The sequence below is a fragment of the Myotis myotis genome, unplaced genomic scaffold (genome assembly GCF_014108235.1).
Source record: "Myotis myotis isolate mMyoMyo1 unplaced genomic scaffold, mMyoMyo1.p scaffold_m19_p_2, whole genome shotgun sequence".
Taxonomy (NCBI): Eukaryota; Metazoa; Chordata; class Mammalia; order Chiroptera; family Vespertilionidae; genus Myotis; species Myotis myotis.
This window is the reverse complement of record NW_023416324.1, coordinates 11,768,933-11,794,170: the sequence shown is the minus strand read 5'-3', so window position 1 is coordinate 11,794,170 and position 25,238 is coordinate 11,768,933. Positions and strand designations below refer to the sequence as shown.

General features: G+C 43.0%; 1 protein-coding gene across 9 annotated transcripts in view; it reads left to right on the top strand.

Annotated features, from left to right (window-relative positions):
• The window catches only part of USP48 (ubiquitin specific peptidase 48), a 66,183-nt gene extending 40,945 nt beyond the window's left edge, over nucleotides 1-25,238 (top strand). For all 9 annotated transcript variants that reach the window (XM_036347606.1, XM_036347605.1, XM_036347604.1 and 6 more), the window contains 12 exons: nucleotides 3,001-3,125; nucleotides 3,259-3,381; nucleotides 3,651-3,712; nucleotides 3,979-4,089; nucleotides 6,367-6,497; nucleotides 6,843-6,949; nucleotides 7,622-7,726; nucleotides 14,171-14,326; nucleotides 18,106-18,231; nucleotides 19,667-19,715; nucleotides 20,902-20,928; nucleotides 22,504-25,238. In XM_036347606.1, coding sequence (XP_036203499.1) covers nucleotides 3,001-3,125; nucleotides 3,259-3,381; nucleotides 3,651-3,712; nucleotides 3,979-4,089; nucleotides 6,367-6,497; nucleotides 6,843-6,949; nucleotides 7,622-7,726; nucleotides 14,171-14,326; nucleotides 18,106-18,231; nucleotides 19,667-19,715; nucleotides 20,902-20,928; nucleotides 22,504-22,526 — 1,145 coding nt within the window. In that variant the 3' untranslated portion in view covers nucleotides 22,527-25,238. The remainder of the gene's footprint in view (nucleotides 1-3,000; nucleotides 3,126-3,258; nucleotides 3,382-3,650; nucleotides 3,713-3,978; nucleotides 4,090-6,366; nucleotides 6,498-6,842; nucleotides 6,950-7,621; nucleotides 7,727-14,170; nucleotides 14,327-18,105; nucleotides 18,232-19,666; nucleotides 19,716-20,901; nucleotides 20,929-22,503) is intronic.

The following is a 25,238-nucleotide window of genomic DNA, read 5'->3' as shown; positions in this document are numbered from 1 at the left end:
TGGTCAGTGAGCATCATAGCGACTGGTTGGACTGTCAGACACTTAGTGCATTAGCCTTTTATATACATAGATTTGTTCCTGGATTGTGATGGTGCTGGTGCTGGTGCTGGTGGTAGTGATGGTAGTACTGAATACAAGCAGTAGTGAGATGATAGTGGGCATGTACTGAATGTTTATACACATGCTGGATTAACTCTTTTATAAAACAATGCTGAGAAGTCAGTATTACTGTCATATCCATCGTACTGATGAGTAAGTAAGCTGAGGCATAGAGATTTAAGAATCATTTGCTCAAGATCACCACATTTAATGGATAATTTTACCTAGGTGCATAATTGTCTCAAATTAGACTTTTATTCAGAAATTTAAAGGACTTGCACTACCTCTCATTGTGCATTTTGTCCAATATGCATAGGTGATTCCTTTCATTCCCTTTTGGCAGCTTGTAAGATTTTTTTCCTCTGTGTTCACTGGCATCTCACACTGGTCTGCCCTGGTGCAGGCCCTACCTCCCTCCCTTATTGTGCGAGGTGCTTGTGGAGGCCGGGTGCACCCAGGGGGGCCTCACTGGGGAATTCTCAATGTCAGTATCTGCTCTTGGGCTGCTCCAGTTTCTCCATAGGCATCCATTCTCCTGCCTGGGAAATGCAGCCATGGCTGAGCCTGTTCTCGGGTAGTAGAGAGAAGAGGGCTTGGGAGACTGCCTTTGTGTCAGCTCATTGCCTCCCTCATCTCTGTGCTTTGTGTCCCCTGGTGTAGAGGTCTGGCGCTTTATGTCACCAGAGAAGCTATGGTCTTCTTTGTGGGTAGAGGGAAGCAGAAAATATTAACTGCCTCTTCAATAGACTTTAATTCATTCTGGGTTTTTTTTAACCCCGCCTGTACTTGCAGGTGCCCGCAATTTCTAGGCAGTTGTGCAGTGTATAAATCTTGTTACTTCTTGACTTTTGCCAATTTAGAATTCATTTTTCATATGTTTCATATGTCTGCTTTTAAGCTTCTAAAGTTTTTGTTGCTGTTCTTCCCTCTCTGCTCATCCATCATTGTGATTTGAGATCTTTTTAAAAATTCCCTTTACTGTGGTTTAATGGTGTTTCAAGAGGCAACTGGAAGTAAATGCAGTTTTAACATCATTTTTTTTCCTGGAAGTGCTTGTTTTGAATTTTCTTATTTTTTTATAACAACACCCCCCCCCTTTTTTTTTAAACCTATTGGGTTATATCACTCATATACAGAGGAAGAGTTTTTTCCTTTATTTTTTTAAGAAGGGAAAAAAGGAAACCACTTAAAATTATTTTTAATTTTAATTGCCTTGGAGTGCTTTCTAGACAGTCAGGTCATAGAAATCATACCTTTCCTTATTATGGCTGCATTCTATTTCACTATAAAGATGTGCTAGACTAGGTTTGCATAATCTTTTAAAAATACTTCCTAATTGTGTCTTAGGGTATGCTTGTTGGAGTAAGCTTTTATAGCCCCAGAGGAAATTTAAGTTAATAGCCTACTCAGAAAAAAAGTTAAATTTTACATTGTGACCTATTTTTCTCTGGTATTAAGTTTATTAAAGCAAAGTAATCTTTTCTTGGGATTATTCAAAGGTCGATAAGAGGTGAAGGGTGGCAGTTATGAAGATATATTTATAGGTATTAGAAGTTACGGGGTTTGAATGAAACAGACCTGGGTTCATAGTCCAGCTTCATTATTCACCAGCTGTGGAGCCCTAGGTGTATTAATTTCTCTGATTCTCAGTTTATTTATTATTAGGTGAAACACATGAAGCAAAGGATGATACTTACTTTATTTATTTTAGTAATTGTTTCTTTTTTAAACCAGTGATATTCACCAGTGTGTGTCTCAAGATTCTTTTTTTATGTATACTTTTATTTATTTATTTTAATCCTCACTTGAGGATATTTGACTTTTAGAGAGAGAGGAGGGGAGAGGGAGAGACAGAGAGAAACACCGATGTGAGAGAGAGAGACACACATTGATTGTTTGCCCCCCGCATGTCCCCCAGCCAGGTCTGGGAACCTGCAATGGAAGTACATGCCCTTGACCGGAATCGAACCCTGGACCCTTCAGTCCGCAGGCCAGTGCTTCATCCACTGAGCCAAACTGGCTAGGGCAGAATGCTATTGTCTTTAGAAAGCTTTATTACTTTTAACAAACATGGAGGTTCCTGGCAAACGGGGATAGAAAAACATGTGGCCTTGGAAACTTACAGATGGTTTTCTGGGTAATGACCCATATAGGTACGTAGGGACAGTTCATTAATTCATCAGTTAGGAAGAGCTGAAACAATGAAAACTAGAACCACAAATGGAGTGAGAGGTAGAGTGGGGGAAAGGCACCAAGGAGGGGCTGCTGAGGTTGCAGGTTTCTGCCATTTGGGCGTTCCCACGACCTTCCGACCTTCCAACAAGAGGAAGGGTGGTGGTCACTGGTCCTGTTTTTTTCTCTGCGGATTTTTAAAGATTGGGGTGATGGCAGTCGTAAACTAACAGGATCTTGTCTGGGGACAGTTAACCAGTTGGATACTAGATTACTTTATTATTTAACTTTGGATCGGTAACAAGAGAATGGACACCACCTTGAAAACACCATTTTAATTCAGGATGATTTCAGTGAGGTAACACAATCAAATGGGAGGAAATACAGTCCGCAGGATATTGTGAGGCGAGTGTGGGTGGAGATGAAATGCCTCGCGCAGAGCCACCAGGATCCCGGGAGCCCCTCTCACCCGCAGGAAGAAAGACAGGAAATGCACAGCGCGAGTCTCATGCAATTGTCTTTATTGCCTGGTTTTTCAACCACAGATACAATGAAGGGCATAAAGGAATGGTTCCTTTAGAATGAGATAAAATAAACAAAATTAGAGATTTCTGAAACCAAAGAAAAATTGTATTTTTCTTAGGTTTAAGAAATAGGAAACATCTTTTTTGGAGGCTGTATGTTGACTTTTTTGGTTTAAATGTAAAAAAAATTTTTTTTAATACTCAGGGGAGTTGTGCATATCTGAAAACGAAAGAAGACTTGTTTCTAAAGAGGCCTGGAGCAAACTGCAGCAGTACTTTCCAAAGGCTCCCGAGTTTCCCAGTTACAAAGAATGCTGTTCACAGTGCAAGGTACTGAACACAAGTCTCCTCCCTGTACCACTTCCCGAGAATTAGCCTTGTTAGAACTTCTGCTGAGGGGGTGGGGAGGAGGCACGCCCCGGGCTGTCAGCAGGAGATGGTTGATTGCTTCATTCTCTTTCAGATTTTAGAAAGAGAAGGGGAAGAAAACGAAGCCTTACATAAGATGATTGCAAACGAGCAGAAGACTTCTCTCCCCAATTTATTCCAGGACAAAAGCAGACCTTGTCTTAGTAACTGGCCAGAGGTATAAGGATCCCCACCAAGGACAGAATGCATCTTACGTTTCAGAGGCTTTTCTGCTGTATTGCTTCCAAACAACCCGAGCTTCTCTGATTCTCTTCGTTTAGTTTTTATCTAATCAGGGGGCTTTACTCTAATTCTGTTTCTTGGTAGCGGGCTGTGTTTTCATTTTATTTATAAAGCTTAGTGCATGGAAAAACATGTTTCCCTAAAGGGTTCAGGTTAAGAACACAGTGTGCTGATGCCTGCTTTAATGTGACTTTGCTGTTCTAGGATACAGATGTCCTCTACATTGTGTCACAGTTCTTTGTAGAAGAATGGCGGAAATTTGTCAGGTAGAATCCAAAAATGTTTCTATTTCCCTTTTTCGGGGGTTGATTTTAGTGTTTTAAGAATTCATGGATTCTAATCATCATACCTTTTTAGTTACTTTTTCTAGCATGTGCTAAAAGCTTTCTTTTAAGTTAAAGGAATAATCAAGAGAAACATTTAATTACTAGTATCCTTTTCAATATATCTCTCATTTTTAACTAATGGAGCACTCTTCTGTTTACTCATGCAGTAGTGAAGTATATTGATCCTCCTTGTCTCATTTGAGTAGGAAACCTACGAGATGTAGTCCCGTGTCATCGGTCGGAAACAGTGCTCTTCTATGTCCCCATGGGGGACTCATGTTTACATTCGCTTCCATGACCAAAGAAGATTCTAAACTGTGAGTTTCTTCTCTTCATGCAATTTGTCTGTTTCTAATGGTTAGCAAGTTTCTTATCATTTTAAGAATCTAGTCCCTTGCTGAATTGTGGGTTTTTTCCCTCTTTCATATACTCACTCTACCAGAATGAGCACTTTTTAAAAAAAAAGACCTGCTACTCCATAAAAGGCAAGAGGCCGACCATGGGCACCTTGCTCTTTGTTTCTTCCTGGAGCCCTGCTTTCTCTGAAGCTGCTGCTAACAGTGTCTCTAGATGGGCCTCTTTCCTAGGAACACATAACAGCTGGGGTCTTGGTAGTTTTTATCGGCAGCCACCAGACTTCATAAAGTAGAAGGGAGGCAGCATGGCACTGAGCTGGAATCTCAGGGTCCTAAAACCAAAACTGTGTTCCATTCCTTTAGTGTTTCCAAAGGGGCTCATCTATGACATTCACCCATTATGTTACCAGTTTGTCTTTTAAAATAAATTTTAAATAGCTATATAAGATAGGTAGAATGCCCCTGACCTTGCCTGTAAACCATGAAAAGAAAATTGAAACATAAATATTTCTCTAGGACAAAGTTAGAATTTGGGAGTTTATTATTCCTATATCAATACTTTTTTAAAAAAATATATTTTATTGATTTTTCACAGAGAGGAAGGGAGAAAGATAGAGAGTTAGAAACATCAATGAGAGAGAAACATTGATCAGCTGCTTCCTGCACACTCCTTACTGGGGATGTGCCCACAACCCAGGTACATGCCCTTGACCGGAATCGAACCTGGGACCCTTCAGTCAGCAGGCCGACGCTCTATCCACTGAGCCAAACTGGTCAGGGCCCTATATCAATACTTTTTAACATCAGTGCAGGAAGCTTAGTGTATACATAGGGTAGGTTCTCTCCTGTTTGTTGGGGAAATATCTATAATAATAAAGCAAACAAATGTGGGCCACCAATTATTTAAAAGTTAAATAATTCAAATATAATTGAAAGGCCCTCAATACTTAACCTTTTATTCCTCCTTTTCTCTTTTTATTCCTGACTGTCTCACAGTAACCACTGTCCTGAATTCTTTTTTCTTTATTGATTAAGGTATTACGTATGTGTCCTTATCCTCCCGTTGCCACCACCCCCCCCCCCCACCACCACCACCCCGCTCCTGCCCTCATCCCCCTGGTGTCTGTGTCCATTGGTTAGGCTATGTGCATGCATACAAGTCCTTTGGTTGATCTCTCTCCCTTACCCCCACCCTCCCCCACCTTCCCTCTGAGGTTTGATGATCTGATCGATGCTTCTCTGTCTCTGGATCTGTTTTTGTTCATCAGTTTATGTTGTTCATTATAATCCACAAATGAGTGAGATCGTGTGATATTTATCTTTCTCCAACCGACTTATTTCACTTAGCATCTCCAGGTCCATCCATGCTGTTGCAAATGGTAAAAGTTCGCCCCCCCCCCCCTTTTTTTTTTTTTTATGTAGCAGTGAAATATTCCATTGTGAGGATGTACCACAGTTTTTTAATCAACTTATCTGCTGATGGGCACTTAGGCTGTTTCCAAATCTTAGCTATTGTAAATTGTGCTGCTATGAACATAGGGGTGCATATGTCCTTTCTGATTGGTGTTTCTAGTTTCTTGGGATATATTCCTAGAAGTGGGATCACTGGGTCAAATAGTCCTGAATTTTTGAGGGTTATCCACCTCAGAAAGTATTTCTTTAAAAACACACACACACACACACAGTAATGTTTTGCGTGGTTAAAATTTTTTCTAGCCTTGGCCAGTGTGGCTAGGTTGGTCGGAGCATCATACCATGCACCGAAAGATTGCCAGTTCTGTTGCTGATCAGAGCACATACTTGGGTTGTGGTTGTCCCAGTTCGGGGTGCCTAAGGAGGCAATCGATGGATGTTTCTCTCTCTCTCTCTCCCTCTCTTCCTCTCCCCCCTTTCCTCCCCCATTCTCCCTCTCTCCCTCTCCCCCCACTTTTTTCTTAACCCCCCTTCCCTTCTCTCTAAAATCAGTAAAAAACCATATCCAACTACCTTCTTTTTCAATTTAGGTTTTTGAGATTTAACCAAGTTGATTCATGTAACTTCAGTCCATTTTGTTTCTTTGCTTTGGTAGCATTCGTTTCTGTGGAAAAAAACACCCAAACTGCTGTTCCTCGTTGCTGATGATGTGGCTTTCCCCTCTGATTCCTCTGTATTAAATGCTGGTTGTGATGATTTCTGTTTAGGAGACTGATGGATGATATCAGTTCTCTGAATTAAGGCATGTTGTGTTTTTTTGCACAGTATAGCTCTCATATGGCCCAGTGAGTGGCAAATGATACAAAAGCTGTTTGTTGTGGATCATGTAATTAAAATCACAAGAACCGAAGTGGAAGACGTAAATCCTTCAGAAACACAGTATATTTCTGAGCCTAGTAAGTTTTCATACTGCTTTTGGTTTGCGTAGTGAAGAGTTGACATTGTAAGGGAAGTAAGAGCATGTGGATATTATGTCCTCTACTTAAAATTAAAGGTCCCATGGCAGTCCAAACTAATACTCCCCGGAGGGGGTGGGGGGGGGGAGTCATCATACAATTATGTCATGATTTGTACGTTTATTTGTTGATAGTAAATGGGTTTCTGTGTTGTTGCTATTTGCATATAACAGTGCAACAATTCAGCAGTTAATAGAAAATATGAGTAATTGTTGAATGAATACTCACTGGTAACTTTGATACATGTTTTTAGATATTTGGGTCTTCTATTTCCCTTTTCTTTAGAACTCTGCCCAGAATGCAGAGAGGGCTTACTGTGTCAACAGCAGAGGGACCTGCGTGAATATACTCAAGCCACCATCTATGTCCATAAAGTTGTGGATAATAAAAAGGTACCAGTCCCTCTTGTGGCCCTGGCTGGTAATGGTCAGGCTCGTGTTTTTCACTTGCTGTTGGGAGTTTCCCCGAGGACTGCCGAGGATCACGTTTTTGTTTCCATGGAGCTTTTGGTATAAAAATTAAAATTAGACAGGAATTGAATACGAATGGTTATGTGGTTGCTGGTGGAATGAATATTCGGCACACAAATAGTTACTGAATGTCATCTGTGTGTCTGGAATGGCTTCACTGCTGGGGATACGGTGGTGAAGAAGACAGACGAGGAACCGGCCTCCAGAGCATTTGTGCCCCGTGAGTTAGATCACGTAGCATTGGGCCTCCTGCCGTCTGAACCACGGGACAGTCAGGGTGCTGGGAGAAATGCAGAGCATCTCTGAACTGCCGCACAATAACATCATCGTTAAAGCCGACCACAGTGACTGTTCTGTGCAGATCACTGACATTACGGTGGCTGCATTAGATGCAAGAATAAACCACAGGATAAACTTAACCTGTTACAGGAGGATCCAGAGCCCCTGAGTCTTGAACCTCTGGTGTGTGTGTGTGTGATCCCAGCGGTGATAAAGGTGTCCCTCCTCTTGATAACGGTGGGCAGCCAAAGCCCCTCCGTGACTCATCTTCTGAGGTCTGACCTACGTCTGTCTCTGCTTTCCTCGCACGTTCAGGTGATGAAGGATTCCGCTCCGGAGCTGAATGTGAGCAGTTCCGAAACAGAGGAGGATAAGGAAGAAGCTAAACCAGACGGAGAAAAGGACCCAGACTTTAATCAGGTACGTGTTGAAGCAGATTTTCTTCGTCGTGCCTTCGGCTGAGCTGGCAGGGAGGGCAGCCTCTCCGTGCCCCAGGCATGTCTCCACACCCGTGTGGGTATTGAGCCTCGACACCCTTCGTTCTGGTGGCATGCAGTAGCCGTCCTGATGTCTCATGAAAAGCTCTGGGCAGCATTAGTACAGAATCACAGTAACACATTTTTAGCTAGAAAAGAAGGCTAAAATAAGACCCATATCTTGGTTTGTTGCTTAATCATGGAATCTTTAGGTATAAAAAAGCCGTCTTAGATTTCCTCATAAATAAAATAAACAATAGATTTAATAATGGAGTTTATAGATGCGATTTTTGGGTCTGTAAGTAGACAACTAGCCATGCCAACATTAGTCTTTTCTATTCCATTATGATTTCCTATCCCCTCTCCTTTTTGGTTGCTTGATTATATTCTGCATGCTCATTGTATTGGGAAACTTGTCTTAAGAACAGGAAATAACGTAGGAATATGTTTGGTTGATGTACAATGTAGGTAAGTTTGATCTTCTCCAAAAGTCAGGCCACTGTGTTCCAGGATATTATATGGATACCCTAAATTCATTAAATTTCTACTCTACCTAGAGTTTAGTTTTAACAGATGAGAGATTTTCTTTCTTTCTGCCGAAATACAGGGTAGTCAAATGATGGTTGTCCTTCTCCCTGACGGAGTAAATGGTATAGTGATCGTCTGCTGTATCTGTGAGAGCAGAACTCTGGGCTGGTCCTGTCTGTGCTCACCAATCCTGCTATTTCATTTTTAATGTCGATGGAGAAAGTCTGAAAAGCCCTCTTTGACTTGAATCTTGGTCTCCCCGAGCGAAATGTTACTTGTGGTTTCCCAGTTGGCAGAGAGATACATCAGCATTTGCTTTCTGTGCTGTCGCATCTCATAAATGTTAACTGTAAAACACCTGTGAGAGAACAAAATCGTGCACCCTGTGCACCATCCTTCTGACAGCGATCAGCCACTCTTGTTAAAGTTGCCCTACCAAATTCGTATTTCTGCCAGTCAGCATCGGGGGCCTTGGCTTCAGTGCCAGTTCAGATCTATACATTTCAAAATACGTTTTTATTGGTTTGAGAGAGAATATCATTGAGAAAGAGAACATTGGTTGGCTGCCTCATGCAGGCCACACTCCTGACTTGGGATCAAGCTAGCAACCCGGGCATGTGCCCCGGCTGGGAATCTGCATGGGATGACCCTCAACCAACAGCCACACTGGCCGTGTATACATGTATACATTCTACAGGAATGAAGGTTTACAGCCCTGAGGGGATGTTTTCCTATGGCAAATAACCCCCCTATTAAAACCCATGTGCATATACAGTGGGGCCTTGACTTACGAGTGTCCCGACTAATGAGTTTTTTGAGATACCAGCTGTCTCTCGGCTGATTTTTTGCATTGAGTTGACAGAGTAATTTGAGTTAACGAGCTAAGGAGCTCAGTCTCGGAACGAATTAAACTCGTAAGTCAAGGCCCCACTGTATGCCTTCTGTTATGAGGGATGGTTTTTGAGATGACAGAGTCAAATAATATGTCTCTTTGTAGGAGTTTGCAAACCTCTCTGCCTTTGTAATCTGTTTGTTGTCCACTTTTTCATGTCTCAAATCCTTATACAGTTCATCTTCCATGATCTTCACAGATCTGCAAACAAGTCTGTTTGTGTTTTGCCAGGAGCCGGTCCATCCTTGCTGTTTCAAGGGACCTGGCATATATGGCATACTGTTCTTAATATGTTTGCTCACCTTCTTAGCACTATGTGTTTTAACCAAGGCCTCCTCTCTGAGAAAGGTTGTTTCCCCAGGTAGGGATTTTCCCCTCAAGTTAGGGAGGGAATAAAACCCCTCAACTAAGTGCCAGGCGGGTAATTAATCACTTTGACTACCGAACAATCATGCTTAAGCTACATAATCTTTACTCCCTGGAATGGAGATAAGAAACGCCCTAACCTTTGTAATAGAGATTGATAGGATTGGAATCAACTGGTATAAATACAGATGTAACAAGACAACAGGAGACAGAACTTAGAAGACAGAACCTAGACACAGAACCTACACAGAACGTTCTCTAGAGACAGAAGAACTTCGCTGGAGAGAACATGGCAAAAGATCCTGGACAGAAACTGGCAACAGAACCTAGCGAGAGAACCTGGCTACAGAACCTGGATAGAACATGGCAAGAGAACCTGACTAGAACCTGGTTACCGAACCTGGCTGGAGATCCTAACCAGAACTTCGCTGGAGATCCAGACCAGAACTTGGCTGGAGATCCTGGCTAGAGATCCTGGCTAGGCTGCTGATCAACTGAACGCTGTCTCCGTGTCATTCCTTCTTCGCCGACTCCATCCACACCTTTGGGGACCCCTGGACCTGCTGGGGTTGGACCCCAGCAGTGTTTCTAGTTGATACATTAAAAGAGTATGTGCGCGCGCATCTGTGTGCACACGTGTGCATACCCATTCTGATTTACAGCTTCATTCTCTTTTTGGTTTGCTTGGCTGGCAATACCATACTGTTGATCAGCTGCCTTCTGCACGCCCCCTACTGGGGATCGAGCCCACAACCCGGGTACGTCCCCTTGACTGGAATAGAACCTGGGAACCTTCAGTCCGAAGGCAGATAGATACTCTATTCACTGAGCCAAACCATACGGTTTTAATTATTACCTCTTGGATGTATGGTTTAATAATCCATTGGGAATCTCATCTTTTCCCTATGTTTTTTATTACCTGTGGTCACCAACTCACTTTCTGTTCCCTCTGGTAAACTTTAAATTAGTTTGTAAAACTTGACGTGTATGTTCTTATTGTTCTTAGTTTCTGTTATTTCAAGCTTTACTTTTTCATCTAAGAAGTATTTAGAAAACTCTTTACATTTTCAAGAGATTTAGGCTTTTGGAAAGCTGACTTTTTTGAATATGTAGTTTTATTCATTGGTCATAACCACATCAATTTACAAAAGTGAATGTGGAATTCTTCGATGTGGATGACAACAGATTTCACATGTACAAATATGATAGAGGACGTTGGGAAACATTGCTTTTTATGCTGTAATTACATTTTATACTTTGTAATTTTCTTCTATCTTCTCCTTGTTTGGAAGTTGTAATACTCTAGAATGTTTTAAATAGTTCTTGTCCCACAATAAAATCTCAAGTGTAACCTTCCTTCTTTAGAAAAGAGTAGAGTCCCAGAATATCAAGTCTTTTCAGAATGCCAGCCTCCTCAAACCTTTTCTTTGTAACAGAGTTGACCCTTGAGCAACACTGGGTTCGGGCTGCTGACCCCGCGTACAGTCAGAAATCCACGTATAACTTTTGACTCCCCAGAAATTTTCCTAATAGCCTAGTGTTGACTGGAAGCCTTATCAATAACATACGCAGTCAGTTAACACATTTTGTATATTGTACATAATACATACTGTATTCTTACAATAAGGTAAGCTAGAGGAAGGAAAATGTGCTCAAGAAAATCATAAGGAAGAGCCCTGGACGGTGTGGCTTGGTTGGGTGTCACCCTAGGCACCAAAAAATTCCCATCAGGCACATGCCCAGGGTGCATGCTGGATTCCCGGTAGGGGGCGTGCAGGAGTTAGCTGCTGATGCTTTGCTCTCGAATTGCTGTTTCTCCCTCTCCCTTCCTCTCTCTCTAAAAATCAATGAAAATATTTTTAAGAATTAAAATCATAAGGAAGAGAAAATATAATTATTCTATTTACTGGGGGGGGGAAATCCACGTTTAAATGAACCTGCAGAGTTCAAACCCGTGTTGTTCAGGGTCAACTGTACATTACAGTATCTCAGTACATAGATAGCTTTTATAATTGCTGTTTTAAATCCCTCTAATAGCAAATGATTTCTAGTTGTCCTTAATGGAGATGAACAAATCTCTTTTCCTCTTTTCTCTTAAGCTAGATCAACACAGTTCCTTTGACTTTGACCTAATCTACAATTTAGGTTAATAATGAACCCAGTATTGGTTATCACTTAGGTAACTAAAAGCCATTTAAAACCAATGGGCTGCTTTTTGTCAGATAAGTTGTATTTAAATTCTATGGATTTTTTTAAAAGTAATTCTGGGAAAAGCTTTTAGACCCATTTAAAACCAGTCATTAACGTATCATGCTTAATGCTCAGGGCTTTGTTATTTGGTTGTGTTTTGTGTTTCTAAAGTAAAATTTCACATTACTGTAGATATTTTTCCTAATTGTGGAATTTCGGTCCAGTTTTTCTTTCAATAGTCGATCGAGATTAAGAAAAATGTTTCATCAGCTTTGACTTTTTATGAACTCCCGTGTTTACTTAACCTTTCCTGACGACAGTCAGAATCATCGGACCCAGCCTGGTGCGGTTCCTAGCCTGTGGGCATCACCCTAAACAAATGCTCTTCTGTGTTTGCATCCTGATCCCCTTCCGCTTTGTAAATCTCTGGAGCTCCCATGGTAATGACTGTGGCATCTGTGTCCATAAATAATGATCCCGAAACCTCTCTGCTGTGCACAGCTGACGAGCCAGTGCCTCATGGTTACCTCATTCAGTTTTCATTAAATCAGGGAAAAGGGTTCTTTTTTGTTAATCCTCACCTGAGGATATTTTTCCCATTAATGTGTAGAGAGAGTAGAAGGGAGAGAAGAGGAAGAGAAAAACATTGATGTGAGAGTGACACACATTGATTGGTTGCCTCCCACATGTGCCCCGACCAGGGCCACGAATACAACCTACAATCCATGTATGTGCCCGTGACCAGCAATTAAACCTGTGACCCTTCATTACATTGCTTGACGCTCTAACTGCTGACCCATACCGGCCAGGGCCTCTGTTAGACTCTTGATGAGGCATTTATAGGATGCCTTGTAGAAGCGGAAGAGGATCAGGATGCAAACACAGAAGAGCATTTGTTTAGGGTGGTGCCCACAGGCTAGGAACCGCACCAGGCTGGGTCCAATGATTCTGACTGTCGTCAGGAAAGGTTAAGGAAACATGGGAGTTCATAAAAAGTCAAAGCTGAGGAAACTTGTAGAATGACATTTGGTCCTTACCTATTATTTTTTCCTTAAGACTAGTATAAGATGTATTACGTGCCCATGTGTATTCCTATATTTTGTTGCTGAACAGCCCTTAGGTTCATTATGACCTTCACATCTGAATACTTAAACCAGCACGGAAGTGTTTAAAGTTATCAGCAGCTTATACTAAATTTCCATGTCATCTCAAAAAACAGAAGAAAATATTTAATACAAATAAATTAGGATGATGAGTTCAACTAATAATCTTATCCTTGGCCGGGTGGCTCAGTCATTTAGAGAGTCATCCTATACGCCAAAAGGTTGTGGATTCAACTCCTAGTCAGGGCACATACCAAGGTTGTGTGTTCGATCCCTGGTGGTAGGGGCACATACAAGAAGCAACAGATCAATGTTTCCTCTCTCTTTAAAATGAATAAACATATCCTCCAATGAGGATAAAAAAATAAATAAATCTTGCCCTAGCTGGTTTGGCTCGGTGGATAGATTGTCGGCCTGCAGACTGGAGGATCCCAGGTTCGATTCTGGTCAAGGGCATGTACCTTGGTTGCGGACACATCAACAGTAGGGAGTGTGCAGGAAGCAGCTGATCGATGTTTCTAACTCTCTATCTCTCCCTTCCTCTCTGTAAAAAAATCAATAAAATATATTTTAAAAATTAAAAATAATGAACTCTCTTAAAAAATATCTTAAAGTTTTCCAGCATATCACAGGTCTTCTGATTTAAGGTCAGACATATCATTTTGCTTTTAAATGTTCTTTTTATAATGTCTTCTTAAAACAATCTTGGAGCTTACATGCAGTTAGAAGAATTATCTCATTCTTTTCTTTATTCAATTCTATGAGCCTGCTAAAAATGAGTCTCTACTTATTTTTTTAAAATGATATAGGAAGAAAAGATTATCTTTTAAAAAATTCTTTATTGTTGAAAGTATTACATATGTCATTCCCACCCCCACCCCCATCAACCCCCTCTAGCCCGCTCCCACCCCTGCCCCAGCCTTCACCACCCTACTGTCTGTGTCCATGGGTTATGCATATATGCATACAAAGTCTTTGGTTGATCACCTCGACTTATTTCTGACATTGAATTTCAATGTTTAGGGCAGGGGTCCTCAAACTACGGCCCGTGGGCCACATGCAAATACAAATATTGTATTTGTTCCCGTTTTGTTTTTTTACTTCAAAATAAGATATGTGCAGTGTGCATAGGAATTTGTTCATAGGTTTTTTTTAAACTATAGTCCGGCCCTCCAACGGTCTGAGGGACAGTGAACTCGCCCCCTGTTTAAAAAGCTTGAGGACCCCTGGTTTAGGGGACTCATCAGTAGAGCACGAGTAATACTGTGGATCATTTCATTGCTTCCTTTGTTTTGAATCTTTATTATAGAGCAACGGAGGAACAAAAAGGCAAAAGATATCCCATCAAAATTACATTGCCTATCAGAAGCAAGTTATTCGACGGAGTATGCGGCATAGAAAAGTTCGTGGCGAGAAAGCACTTCTTGTTTCTGCTAATCAGACATTGAAAGAATTGAAAATTCAGGTGAGGACAGCATAACACCGAGTATGTTGTGGACTAAAAGGACCTTCATAAATCCCTGCTTTCCACCCATGTTCATATGTGTAACTGGTTTTTTCTAGGTTGATCTCTGGTCATGTATTAAGCCACTGAGAAGGTTTTATTGATTTTGGAGTAATGCCTGCAGGACCTCAACATTAAAATAACTTATTCTTTAAAATGATCAGAAGATTTTAGAACAGACAAGCTTTCTATGAAGATGAAAGTGTTTTTGGATTCTGAAATTTGAACAAGTTCTGAGTAGCTTTCCAACGAGAAACATCGAGTGTCAGTTCGTGAACGTGTCAGGGTTGTTCCAGAATAATTGTTCTCTCACTTTATTGTGCTGTATGCTTTTCTTTGGCCACTTAATGGGCATCTGAGCCGATTATTACCAGGATCTTCTGTCAAATTTAAGGGGATGTAAAAGGCAGCTGCTTAATTGTTTATTGGATGAGTCAGAAATTCTTTTCATCATCATATTTTTGATGTCAGATAAGTCTGTTTGGTAGAATTTTACAATTACCTTCACCTCTCTTCTCAGACTGGTGTTTTCATATTGTTTTGTAAAGGTCCATCTTACATCATTTCCTCTCTGTCCCCCTAAAAGCATGCATTGCTTTACAGATCAATTTAATGAATGTAATGTGGGCATTGTGAAAAGGCTTCACGGAGTGTTAGTTCTCGGCGCTAATGCAGAAGGGCTGTAAATGAGCGTGCCACTGGTATATCTCACCACGCAGGCAAAGAGGGCTGATAAGTTCAAGATGTCCAGGAAGAAAGCCTGGCCCCTGATCTGTTTCAGTCACTGCTATATGTCCAAAAAGTTGACCAAATTTCCCTCGTTGCTGCTTTCATGTGGCATAGTCTAATGGTTACGCATCTTTCTTGTTGCTGATATTTATCATTGTGATTGAGACAAAAGTACAGGCTTCCTTTGAGGGTGTTATGTGTTCCAGATTGTCCGGGGAACAGCGTTTCCCTCGGTTGAACCCATCGCTCTGGAAATAAACGTGTTGGCACAATATCTTCCCTCTGTTTATTGTACCTTTTCCATCTGAGAAAGCTTGCTTCTCTCACCGGCTTTCTGCCTGTCAGTGGTAAACCTCGAACATTCAAACCCTTTCTAGGACACAAAGAGCCCCTGTGGTGGAGGCATTTGAAAAGCCTGTGCTGCTTCTATTATGGACTCCCATTTTTGAAGAATAAGTCAAAAAGTCAGCAGAAATCACCTCTCCAGGAGAGGAGTGTGTAACCTGCACCAATGGGTTATTAGAAGGCAGCAGCTGTTCAAGTGAACGTCCCGAAATGGGCTCTGCTCAGACAGTTCCTTTACAGTGTCCTTCCTCTCATCTCCCACCTGCTCAAGCACCGCTGTGATCTAAGCAGATGCCCTTTCTCCTCGCTGCTCAGTGCGGCGGCTTTGAAAGCACCGACTGGATGTGACCCTTTTTCCGCAGCAGCCGGGGCAGCATCGGGGCTTGTGGTGGGCATGCGTGTGATCCCCGCTTTGTGGTGGTGGGTGGTTTTTTGAAAAGCATGTTTTTGTGTTTGATGGAGCCTTTCCTCCAGGGAATACTACAATTCCAAGTTAATAGGACGACGAGCTTTGTAAAACTCAATGGCTTAGCCTAGACATACCCATTTGCAGTTCTTTAAAACCTAAGGAAACTTGCTTTGCCAAATTACTAATTCATCCACCTATGATGCCATAAAGCAAATGAAGTATAATTTATTCATCTCCTTTCTCAAAGGATGCAGTGTTTTATTGTGTTATTTCATTTTCCCAAAAATAGGTTTTGAGTGGGTGGTATTGCCTGCCTGAGAAAGGAGGAAGTGTTGGCACAGGTTAAATGGCTGGCAGTGGAAGCCATTGCTCGTACATTTCCTTATTTCTCTCTCTGTGTCTCTCTCTGTGTCTCTCTGTCTCTCTGTCTCTCTCTCTCTCTCTCTCTCTCTCTCTCACACACACACACACACACACACGCACACGCACATGCACACGCACACTAGCAAGCAGCAGGGAGCCACTCACCGTTAGGAAAACATTGTTCCCTAATTGCTCTATAGATCAGGAAAGCTGTATCTACTTGTTAAACACACTTATATAATATTAGTTCTGCTCAAGCGTTCTCCTAGTACTTACGGTTTGTGAGTTGTTGTACCAAAGGCCTCCATGTCTTTAATTAGCCTGCTCCCTTGTTCTGAAGTCGTTTTCTCCTCATTAGCACACACTTGTTCATTTTTCCTCGCACCTCTTCTACAAAACCTGTCCTGGCCTCGGGTTGTAGAGCTGGCTGTTCTCTTCCGTGTCCCCCTGGATCTTACCCGTCCCTCCCGCCCCCGCCTTCACATTGCTGCTCTCACTCCTGTGAACTCCAGGGTGGCGTCAGTCACTTTCATCTTTCTTGCTCTTAGCACAGTATTTGACAGGTAGCTTCTTATTAAATATTTCATTAGTTCTAGAGTGAATTTTAATGTCCTTGTCTGTGTGCTCAAATAATAAAGTCTGAGCATCGGCCCCTCACCGATCGTGCTTGTGTCCAGGGGTACTTGTTGTCAGTCCACAGGGTGGTGCAAAGACCATCAGCATTCAGGGATATGAGCCAGCATTCCTCCAGCCGAGCAGCTGTTGTATGCGATGCCTCCCTGTAACTGGTCCTTCTCCACAGGTCCCGGGGCCTGTGTGCTGGGCTGGCTTTGGTAGAACTGTCCTGTCGATTCTTCTCCCTTCCCAGAAATAGGCTTATTGCTTCATAGGCGGTTCTTGATGATGCCAGTGCACCGTAGCCACCCGTCCCTGTTTGATCGATCCCTGCTCGCTTCTCGGGGGCTGATGTCCTTTTGAGAAGTCCCGTCGAGGTTCTTATTTGTCTGTGTGCCGTTATTAAGACCACTTTTGTGGTCCCAGCTGTCCCAGCATGGAAATCTCCTGGCCCCTGTTATACACACGGTTGGTTCAGGCTGCTTAGCTAGGCTCGTTTTGCCTTCCCATGTTCAAAGGGTAGAGGAAGAGAGTGCATGGAATGGTAGGATGGTTTTCCTCTACGTCATGGGTATAGAAGTAATGAAAAATATATATAATAGAATGCGCTCAAGGAGGATGTAACTGAGTCAGGAAGCATAATAAAGTACACACCGGGAAATAATAAAAGTGAAGTTTTTCTGAGTTTGAAAATGTGTAAGTAGTCTTTCTGAATGTATTTACTTTTTAACACTTGGCTAGAACTAGGGTCCTTACCCTTAAGGAATTCATATTTTGGTTCCTAGATAAAGGATCAGTCTAAGAATATGTGTCCCAAGGACTGAATTGTGTAGTCCAGGCTGCTTGCTAAAGGAATCAAAGCAGAAGGAAGAAGAGTCCAAATCGCCTGCTGGCTAATTTAAAGACTTGATGATTACAAGGCTGTGGGACTTGGACATGGTTACTTGGGCTGATGACAGTAGTGGCCCTGCCCAAGCCTCATGGCCAGAGGAGCTGTCAGCCCAGCCCCACCTTCTGCTCCTTTGATTCCCTACCCTCGGAGAGGTGATAGGCGCAGGACTAAAGGATCTGTGGGTATAACAGTTCCTCTACCAGCCCTCCTAGGGGAGTTCCCAGATGTGTTGGGATTGTAGCCTCAGTAGGTAGGTAGCAAGTGGGCTGACTGCACACAGTAATGTCTTTTGTACTCGAATTCCTTTATTTTTTAAGGAATCTATTTATTCATATGGGGTATAAGTCTCAGCATTTTGCTTTATACCAACTTCTTTTTTTTTCTCAGATCATGCATGCATTTTCAGTCGCTCCTTTTGACCAGAATCTCTCCATTGATGGAAAGATTTTAACTGATGACAGTGCCACCCTCGGCACCCTTGGAGTCATTCCGGAATCTGTCATTTTGTTAAAGGTAAGTGACGGTTTCTTACCTGAGGAATTCTAGAAGGTTTTTTCCTTCTCTTTTCTCTGGAACTTTTTGATGATGCACACCCACGTGTGAACTGCCGCAGTGGTGGTTACGGCTGCCCGGGTCCTCGGCAGGGTGTGGTAACAGGTGACAGCCATGAATTCGTGCTGGTGTCTCGGTTCGCCGGCTGTGGCCGAGCCGCAGAGACTTAGAGGAGGTCGGGGCATCATTGAAGTTTTCATAATTTTGTTAAAAATAATGGATCTAGATTGAGCCTCCTCCCTAACTTCTGGATCAGCAGAATTAACGATACTTCTACTATTAAAGCATTCGCTCATTTCCTCCAGGCTCAAAGATCGCAGCCAGTCATGTTAGGAATCACACGGGCCCGAGGCTTAGCCACACAGTCAAAATACTTTTGGTTGTCTTCATGGGATTCTTGTCCAGCTGGTGGAAACTGGCTTTGGGTAGAATGGATGTAGGAGGTATGTTAGATAGTAGGGCTTCTGAGAAATTGTCAAAGAAAGTGAGTCATTGAACCAGCCTTATTTGCCCAATGGTTCTCGTGGCTAGAGGTACCTACTCATCACTTTCATTTGCTTCTTTGTTGTTTCTCTGTGGCCAGAAGCATCCCCACTGTGCTAAAATGTTCATAGGGTATTTGAACGGGGACATAGATCATACCCAAGCGCCTCAGTTCTGAGGAGATAAGCTAGGCCCTGGACATGATGGAGCAGACTCATATCTACCCCACACATACACACACCCTCACCTACCACCTACCCCTCCCGCTGTTCACTTTCTCCTTTCTTGGAACTGTAGGTTCTGTGGAAATATTTTGAAAACCTATTGAGTTGTTGAGTCCTAGGAGGCCTGTCTAAAATCCTAGAGACAGTGGGTTTGTACTTCTGATGGGCAGTTAGATTCTCCACTGGTCACTGGCCCCTGTCCTTCCAGCTAATCCCACCAGAAGCTCGGGCTCTGTGTTGGCTTCTGCCCTAAAAAGGATCAGGGTATTTTGTTCTTGTTAGTGAGGCAGGACAACAATGTATTTTTAACCTAGTTAGTATTTTTAGAGGACCAGTCTGACTTTTATTCCTGCCTAACTCGGCCACCACCAGCATGTGAATTCACATTAATTAAACCAGTTTAGTAACCTTGGTGTCTAAGCATCTCTACATCTAGAGGTGTTTTTAGAAGCTGGAAAACATGCCACAAACAGTGTGCAGTTTTGTGGGTGATGAGTTTAGAGTAGACCCATTTCAGGCTGGCCACCCTTCGTTAATCCTCAACTTTGCCGGCTGTGGCTCGAACCCAGTTCTCTACTGGACAGTGTTCAGATTTGTGTCTTGTGGCCACACAGTAGTCGGCTCCTGGGCCAGACTTCCTCCTGGCTGCCTCTCCCTTATGTTTTGAATTGTCTTCATTTGTTGTCTAGGCTGATGAACCAATTGCTGATTATGCTGCAATGGATGATGTCATGCAAGGTAAAGGCAAATTTATTGTAGGAATTTGTTAACTTGTTAGAAGGATGTGGAATTATAGATATTTAAGCTTTCATCTATAATATTATTAACCTTAAAAAAAAAAGCGTCTACATGTTGTGAATGGAAAGCAGGGAGAAGAGTAGTAATTATTTAGCTGACCTGAAAAACATACACAAAAAAACCCCGAAATAAATGTCAGCCTACAGATGGAAGAGGTCATCAGGAAGCAAAGCTAATTCAGATCAGGCACACAGGAATGGGAGGCCCCAGGTACCCCTGAAAGTGGGAGTGAGGTATGAGCCTAAAAACAGGAAACTGGCTGGAAAACTGTATAAGAAGCAGGTAGACACCTCGCTGTCCCCCAGTTCCTCACAGCCCCTCGCTTTACATCATGTCATCCTGCCTCTTCCCCTGGCACCTCAGATGGGCAGTTAGAGTATGTGTCTCAGCTCATTGAAGAAGTTAAACTAGAAGGTGAGGCCGAGGCCCGTTACTTTCCGGCACACACCCAGCATGGGTAGGAGCCGCGGGATGCAGGCTTCGGGAAAGTGGAAGCGATAGCCGACTGTCCTGAGGCTCAGAGGTCTTTATGAGTTTGCCCTTGAGTTGGAGATGGTATAGAGAAGATGAAACGCATAAATAATGCAGAGCTAACAACTCAGAAAACCATAAAAACCATACCAGACAAGCAGTGTAGCCACAGTACACCAAAGGGTTCTACTGTGAGCAGTATTAATAAAATTTTAAAAATAATGTGAACGCTGGAGATCAGCCTAACAACAAAGGATCACAGTGTCAGGAGGAAGTGTAGCTGGTCTCATCCCTTGAGGAATTGTCTAAAATAGTGGAATAGCAATATAAGCATGTTATTTAGAAAAAAAGAGATTGCACACCATAAGAAATGGCTGCAAGAGTCAAAAGTGGTTCCTTCTGGCATGTGGGGATGGGGGGTGTGTGGGCAGCTCCAGAGGTCAGCCCCGGGGTTGTCTCCAGGCTTCCCTGGAGCCGCGCAGAATGTAAAAACGAAGAATGTCATCTGATAATTATCACCCATAACTTCAAAAGTAATGATTATGGGTGAAGTAATTAAAAGTTATTTTAAACCTCATCTTGGGCATTGACATGATCTTGTTACTTACTATCTGTCACGACAGTCTTTCTAATTTGGATTTTTCCCCCCCGCCAGTGTGTATGCCAGAAGAAGGGTTTAAAGGTAAGTTACATTTGTCATGTTCTGTTCGTGAATGTCAGAGTCATACTGTAATTTTCTATTAAAGTGAAGGCTATAATTTGATTTTAAAATTTAATTCCATCTGAGTCTCATGACTGAAATTAATTTTAGTTAAATGCATTTTTTATTCGAGCTTCTTCGTTATCCTTTTCAGCACTCGGGCCTCCAGTGGGGCCTGTGTGGTCGCAGTATCTACTGCCACATATCCATTCTGCTTTCTCTTGTTTGGCGGGGGTGGGGAGAGGTTGGGGAATTAGCTAGTGGCATTTCGAGGTTTATATTTAACCTGTTTCCAGTTCACCCTGTCAGTCCCATCTGCGAGCAAAACAGTTTGTGTGCAACTGATAAGAATTGGAGGAGAAGAATTTGCTGAACTACATGAGGTTCAGTGAAAAGGTTTCATTAATCTGTTTAGAATGAAGGCATGTCTTGGGTTATTACTTTAGATGGAAACACAGCAGTGCCTTGTACTACATCTTGGCCGCTATAGCTGTGCACACCAATGTTATTCACTAATGCACCAAGTACGGACCTTTGGCATTTACTGTTGCCATTTTAACTGGTGCTGGCCGGCTCCAGAGGTCCAGGCAGGTTGTGATTTTGCCCAGGAGTTGTTTGAATCAGATGTCGGGGGTGCCTTTGCTAAAGGAAATGAGTGAAGGAGCCACTGGCCCGTGGAAAGCCTTCCTCCCAGTGCCCCTTTGTTGTCTGCGCATCACGACTGCAAAGAAACCCCTGTTGTCACAACCAAAGCAAAGCAAAAAAAAAAAAAAAATTTTTTTTTTTTTTTTTAAAATGAACAATGACCATCTGATGAAAGTGTCAGTCAATTCTCACTAACTGCATGAAGACAACACATGGCTTTGAACAGAAATGGGATTTAGCTGAAAACCTACATTTGGCTGATTTTTAAAAAATATATATATAGCCCTAGCCGGTTTGGCTCAGTGGATAGAGTGTCGGCCTGCGGACTGAGGGGTCCCAGGTTCAATTCTAGTCAAGGGCATGTACCTTGGTTGCAGGCACATCCCCAGTTGGAGGTGTGCAGGAGGCAGCTAATTAATGTTTCTCTCTCATCAATGTTTCTAACTCACTATCCCTCTCCCTTCCTCTCTGTAAAAAAATCAATAAAATATATTTTAAAAAAAGAAAAAAAATATATATATATATATTTTTATTTTATTTTATTTATTCATTTATTTTTTTCCCAGAGAGGAAGGGAGAGGGAGAGAGAGAGATAGAAACATCAATGATGAGAGAGAATCATTGATCAGCTGCCTCCTGCCTGCTCCCTACCGGGGATCGAGCCCACAACCGGGGCATGTGCCCTTGACCGGAATCGAACTCAGGACCCTTTAGTCCGCAGGCCGACACTCTATCCACTGAGCCAAACCAGCCAGGGCGTGGCTATTTTTTCCCCGCCCTTCAGCACCAAGGGGCTGCTGCACTCATTCATTAAGGTGGATAGTCTCTGGGGTGGTGTGTTCTGGGCGAGTGGAATGCATGGACTCTGAATTTTTGGTTCATAACTATACCTCCACGTGTTTCTTTTCCCAGGTACTGGTCTCCTTGGACATTAATCTTTTGGACCTTTCCTGACTGCTAAGAAATGACCAGAAGGGAAGAGGAGTTTGACATGTTAGGGCATTAAAGAAAAGCTGGATTTAAGAATTGAATCATTACGTGACTCTTCCAAAAGGCAGAAAACCATTCAAAAGTGACCGTCCCAAATGCCTTGTGTCAAATAAAGCCGATTGCACTGAAGGGCCTCAGACTTGAAGGAAATGTTTCAGGTTTTCTATTTAAGGGGTGGGGGTGGGGGAAAGGCGAATAAAGATCAAACCAGGTTAGTAGCAGCAACAGTAAATCATGTTTACATATGAGATTTATAATCGCGGGAGGGAATGAAGTTCTGTTCTATTTCCTTGCTCGAGTTTCATGCCAGATGCATTGGCCCATAAGGGATTTGTATCACAGTAAATGGGACGACATTCTGCTCTGAGCTACAAGTAACTCTTTAGAGACGTAATCTGCTTACCAGTACCTGTCTTTGATTCATATTTTACTTTCAATAAAGCATGAAAGTGAAGAACTTGCCATAATTGTGGGAAAGTGTCTTCAGATTAGACTCCTCTCCGCGCCCGCCTCACACGCTGCCCGGCGGTCTGTCTCTTAGTGTTGGGCACAGGAGGGGGCACCTGTGTGTCTCCTGCAGTGACCAAGGGACTCTGCCTCCTTTTTGGCTTCAAAAGCTTTTTGCTTTCAAGCCTTTCGGAAAGGACGACGAATGTTAAAACATGTGGTAACGTCTTCCTCCACTTCTGCTGTTATTCAGAAGCAGAAAGTCAGACCCTCCTGGCGCTATTGAACAATCCGGCCTCAGAAGAGCGGAGTGGACTGAAGTTCGTGTGGACGGCACAGGCTTTTGTAAAATGTCTTCCTGTCTCTCAAGTCCACCATCCCTTGCATCTCACCTCTCTTTTTGAGAACATTCTTCCGGAATGGCCAGAAAGGATCTTTACATCACTTTGTTTAAAAAGGGGGGGGAATGTGGCCATTTTATCCAATTCAGGATTATCGTTATGAGCAACATACAACTGAAGCAATATTCCTAAGAACATTGAAGGACTTTTAAATAGAGTTTATGACTGGCGTTTGTTTCGCTGTTTCCTCTGTTGAGTGTGTATGTACATCTCTGGGGCAGAGGTGCAGACGCGGACGTCTCTCTTGCTAACGTTGTCTTTTAGCTCTAGGTTTGTGCTAGGTTTCCCGCTCCCCCGTTCCTAAACATTTAAACTCAAATAACGGAGGGGAGGCAGGTTTCAATTGGAGGGCTAGTCACCCTGGCAGCATCCCTTTTGAATAGCTCTTTTTATCAGAATAACCATGGCTTTTGGGCAAAATTATAGCTTCTTGTGTTTCCCCTCTGTGTTTGCAATGTCTTCAGGCTTTGCCCCCTGGGGACACTGGGTTTGTTTAGTGAGCCTGTGTGGGAGAGAGCGGCACACAGGACCCTCAAGCCATCCTAGGAACCGGTAGTTCCCACCTTCGGTCAGCATAGGGAAAGGACTCAGTTAAGATCACAGATAGCTGATCATCTTTTTAAAAATATATTTTTATTGATTTCAGAGAGGGAAAGAGAAACATGAATGATGAGAGAGAAACACTGGTCAGCTGCCTCCTGTACGCCCCACACAGGATCGAGCTTGCAACCCTGGCATGTGCCTTGACTGGGAATCAGAATCGTGACCTGGTCTATAGGTCAATGCTCAACCACTGTCCCACGCCAGCCGGGTCTGATCCTCATTGTTAGATCTCGCTCTTTTATTTTGCTCCAAATGGAGCTGGCGCATAAGAGTGATAACATGCCAAGCAACTTACTCTTTCCCAAGGCAAAGGCTTGTGCAGAGGTTTGTCTAGTGCTAGAGGCAGCAGCTGCCTTTTCCCTGCTCAGCAGCTGTTTGCCAGAGGACTTCTTCCCGGGGATTGACACCAACCTGTCAGTAGCTCCCCAAAATCCGATCTGTTTCTCCCAGTCTGCTGTCAGTAGTTTTAAAGCCTTTTTCGTGTCTTCCGGCTGATGATCCAATCTTAGTATTGGCTCCTTTAATGACACTCCCCAGGGCTGGGAGTCAGGTGGGCCCAGTAAGCAGGTGATGCTCCCCGAGCCTGTGGGATCCCAGCAGTGGTCTCCTTGTTCCATCAGCGCTGCTCAGATGTTAGCTGTGGCCCCACAGCAGCACGAAGCTGTTAGGGAATGTAGGAACCTGGGCCCGAGACCCACTGAGTTGGAATCTGCTTCCACGGGCCGCTCTCCTGTGCTGTTGGGAGTGGAGAAGCCTTGGGCTGGGACCTCTTTCCCACCCACAGTAGTGCCCTTGCAGCACCACCCTCACCACTTTGTGTGGGAAAAGCAGGGCCACGCTGTAACCTAAAGCCCAATTCTTGCTTTGTAGTGACAAATAGATGGAGACCAATTGGCTGTGACCACATCTTAGTGCAGAGACTTTCCATTGGGTTTTTAATGTGCACGTGACCCTTTTTATGATGTTAGGCCAGTCTTCTTTGGTAGAAGGTTTCTAAAGCTGGAGTCCTCCTCCCGCCGCCCTTACACTGTTGACCATTCCTCAGTCCCAAACTGAGGCGTGCAACATCTTACCTGAAATATAGGTTGCCATTTGGACATCGTCATTCCCTGAGGGAATAAGTATCCTCCTGTGTATTGATGGACTTTGTTGTTTGGAATTACTGTTATCTTTCTGCCAAATTAAAAAGAAATGACTGTCCTTTTA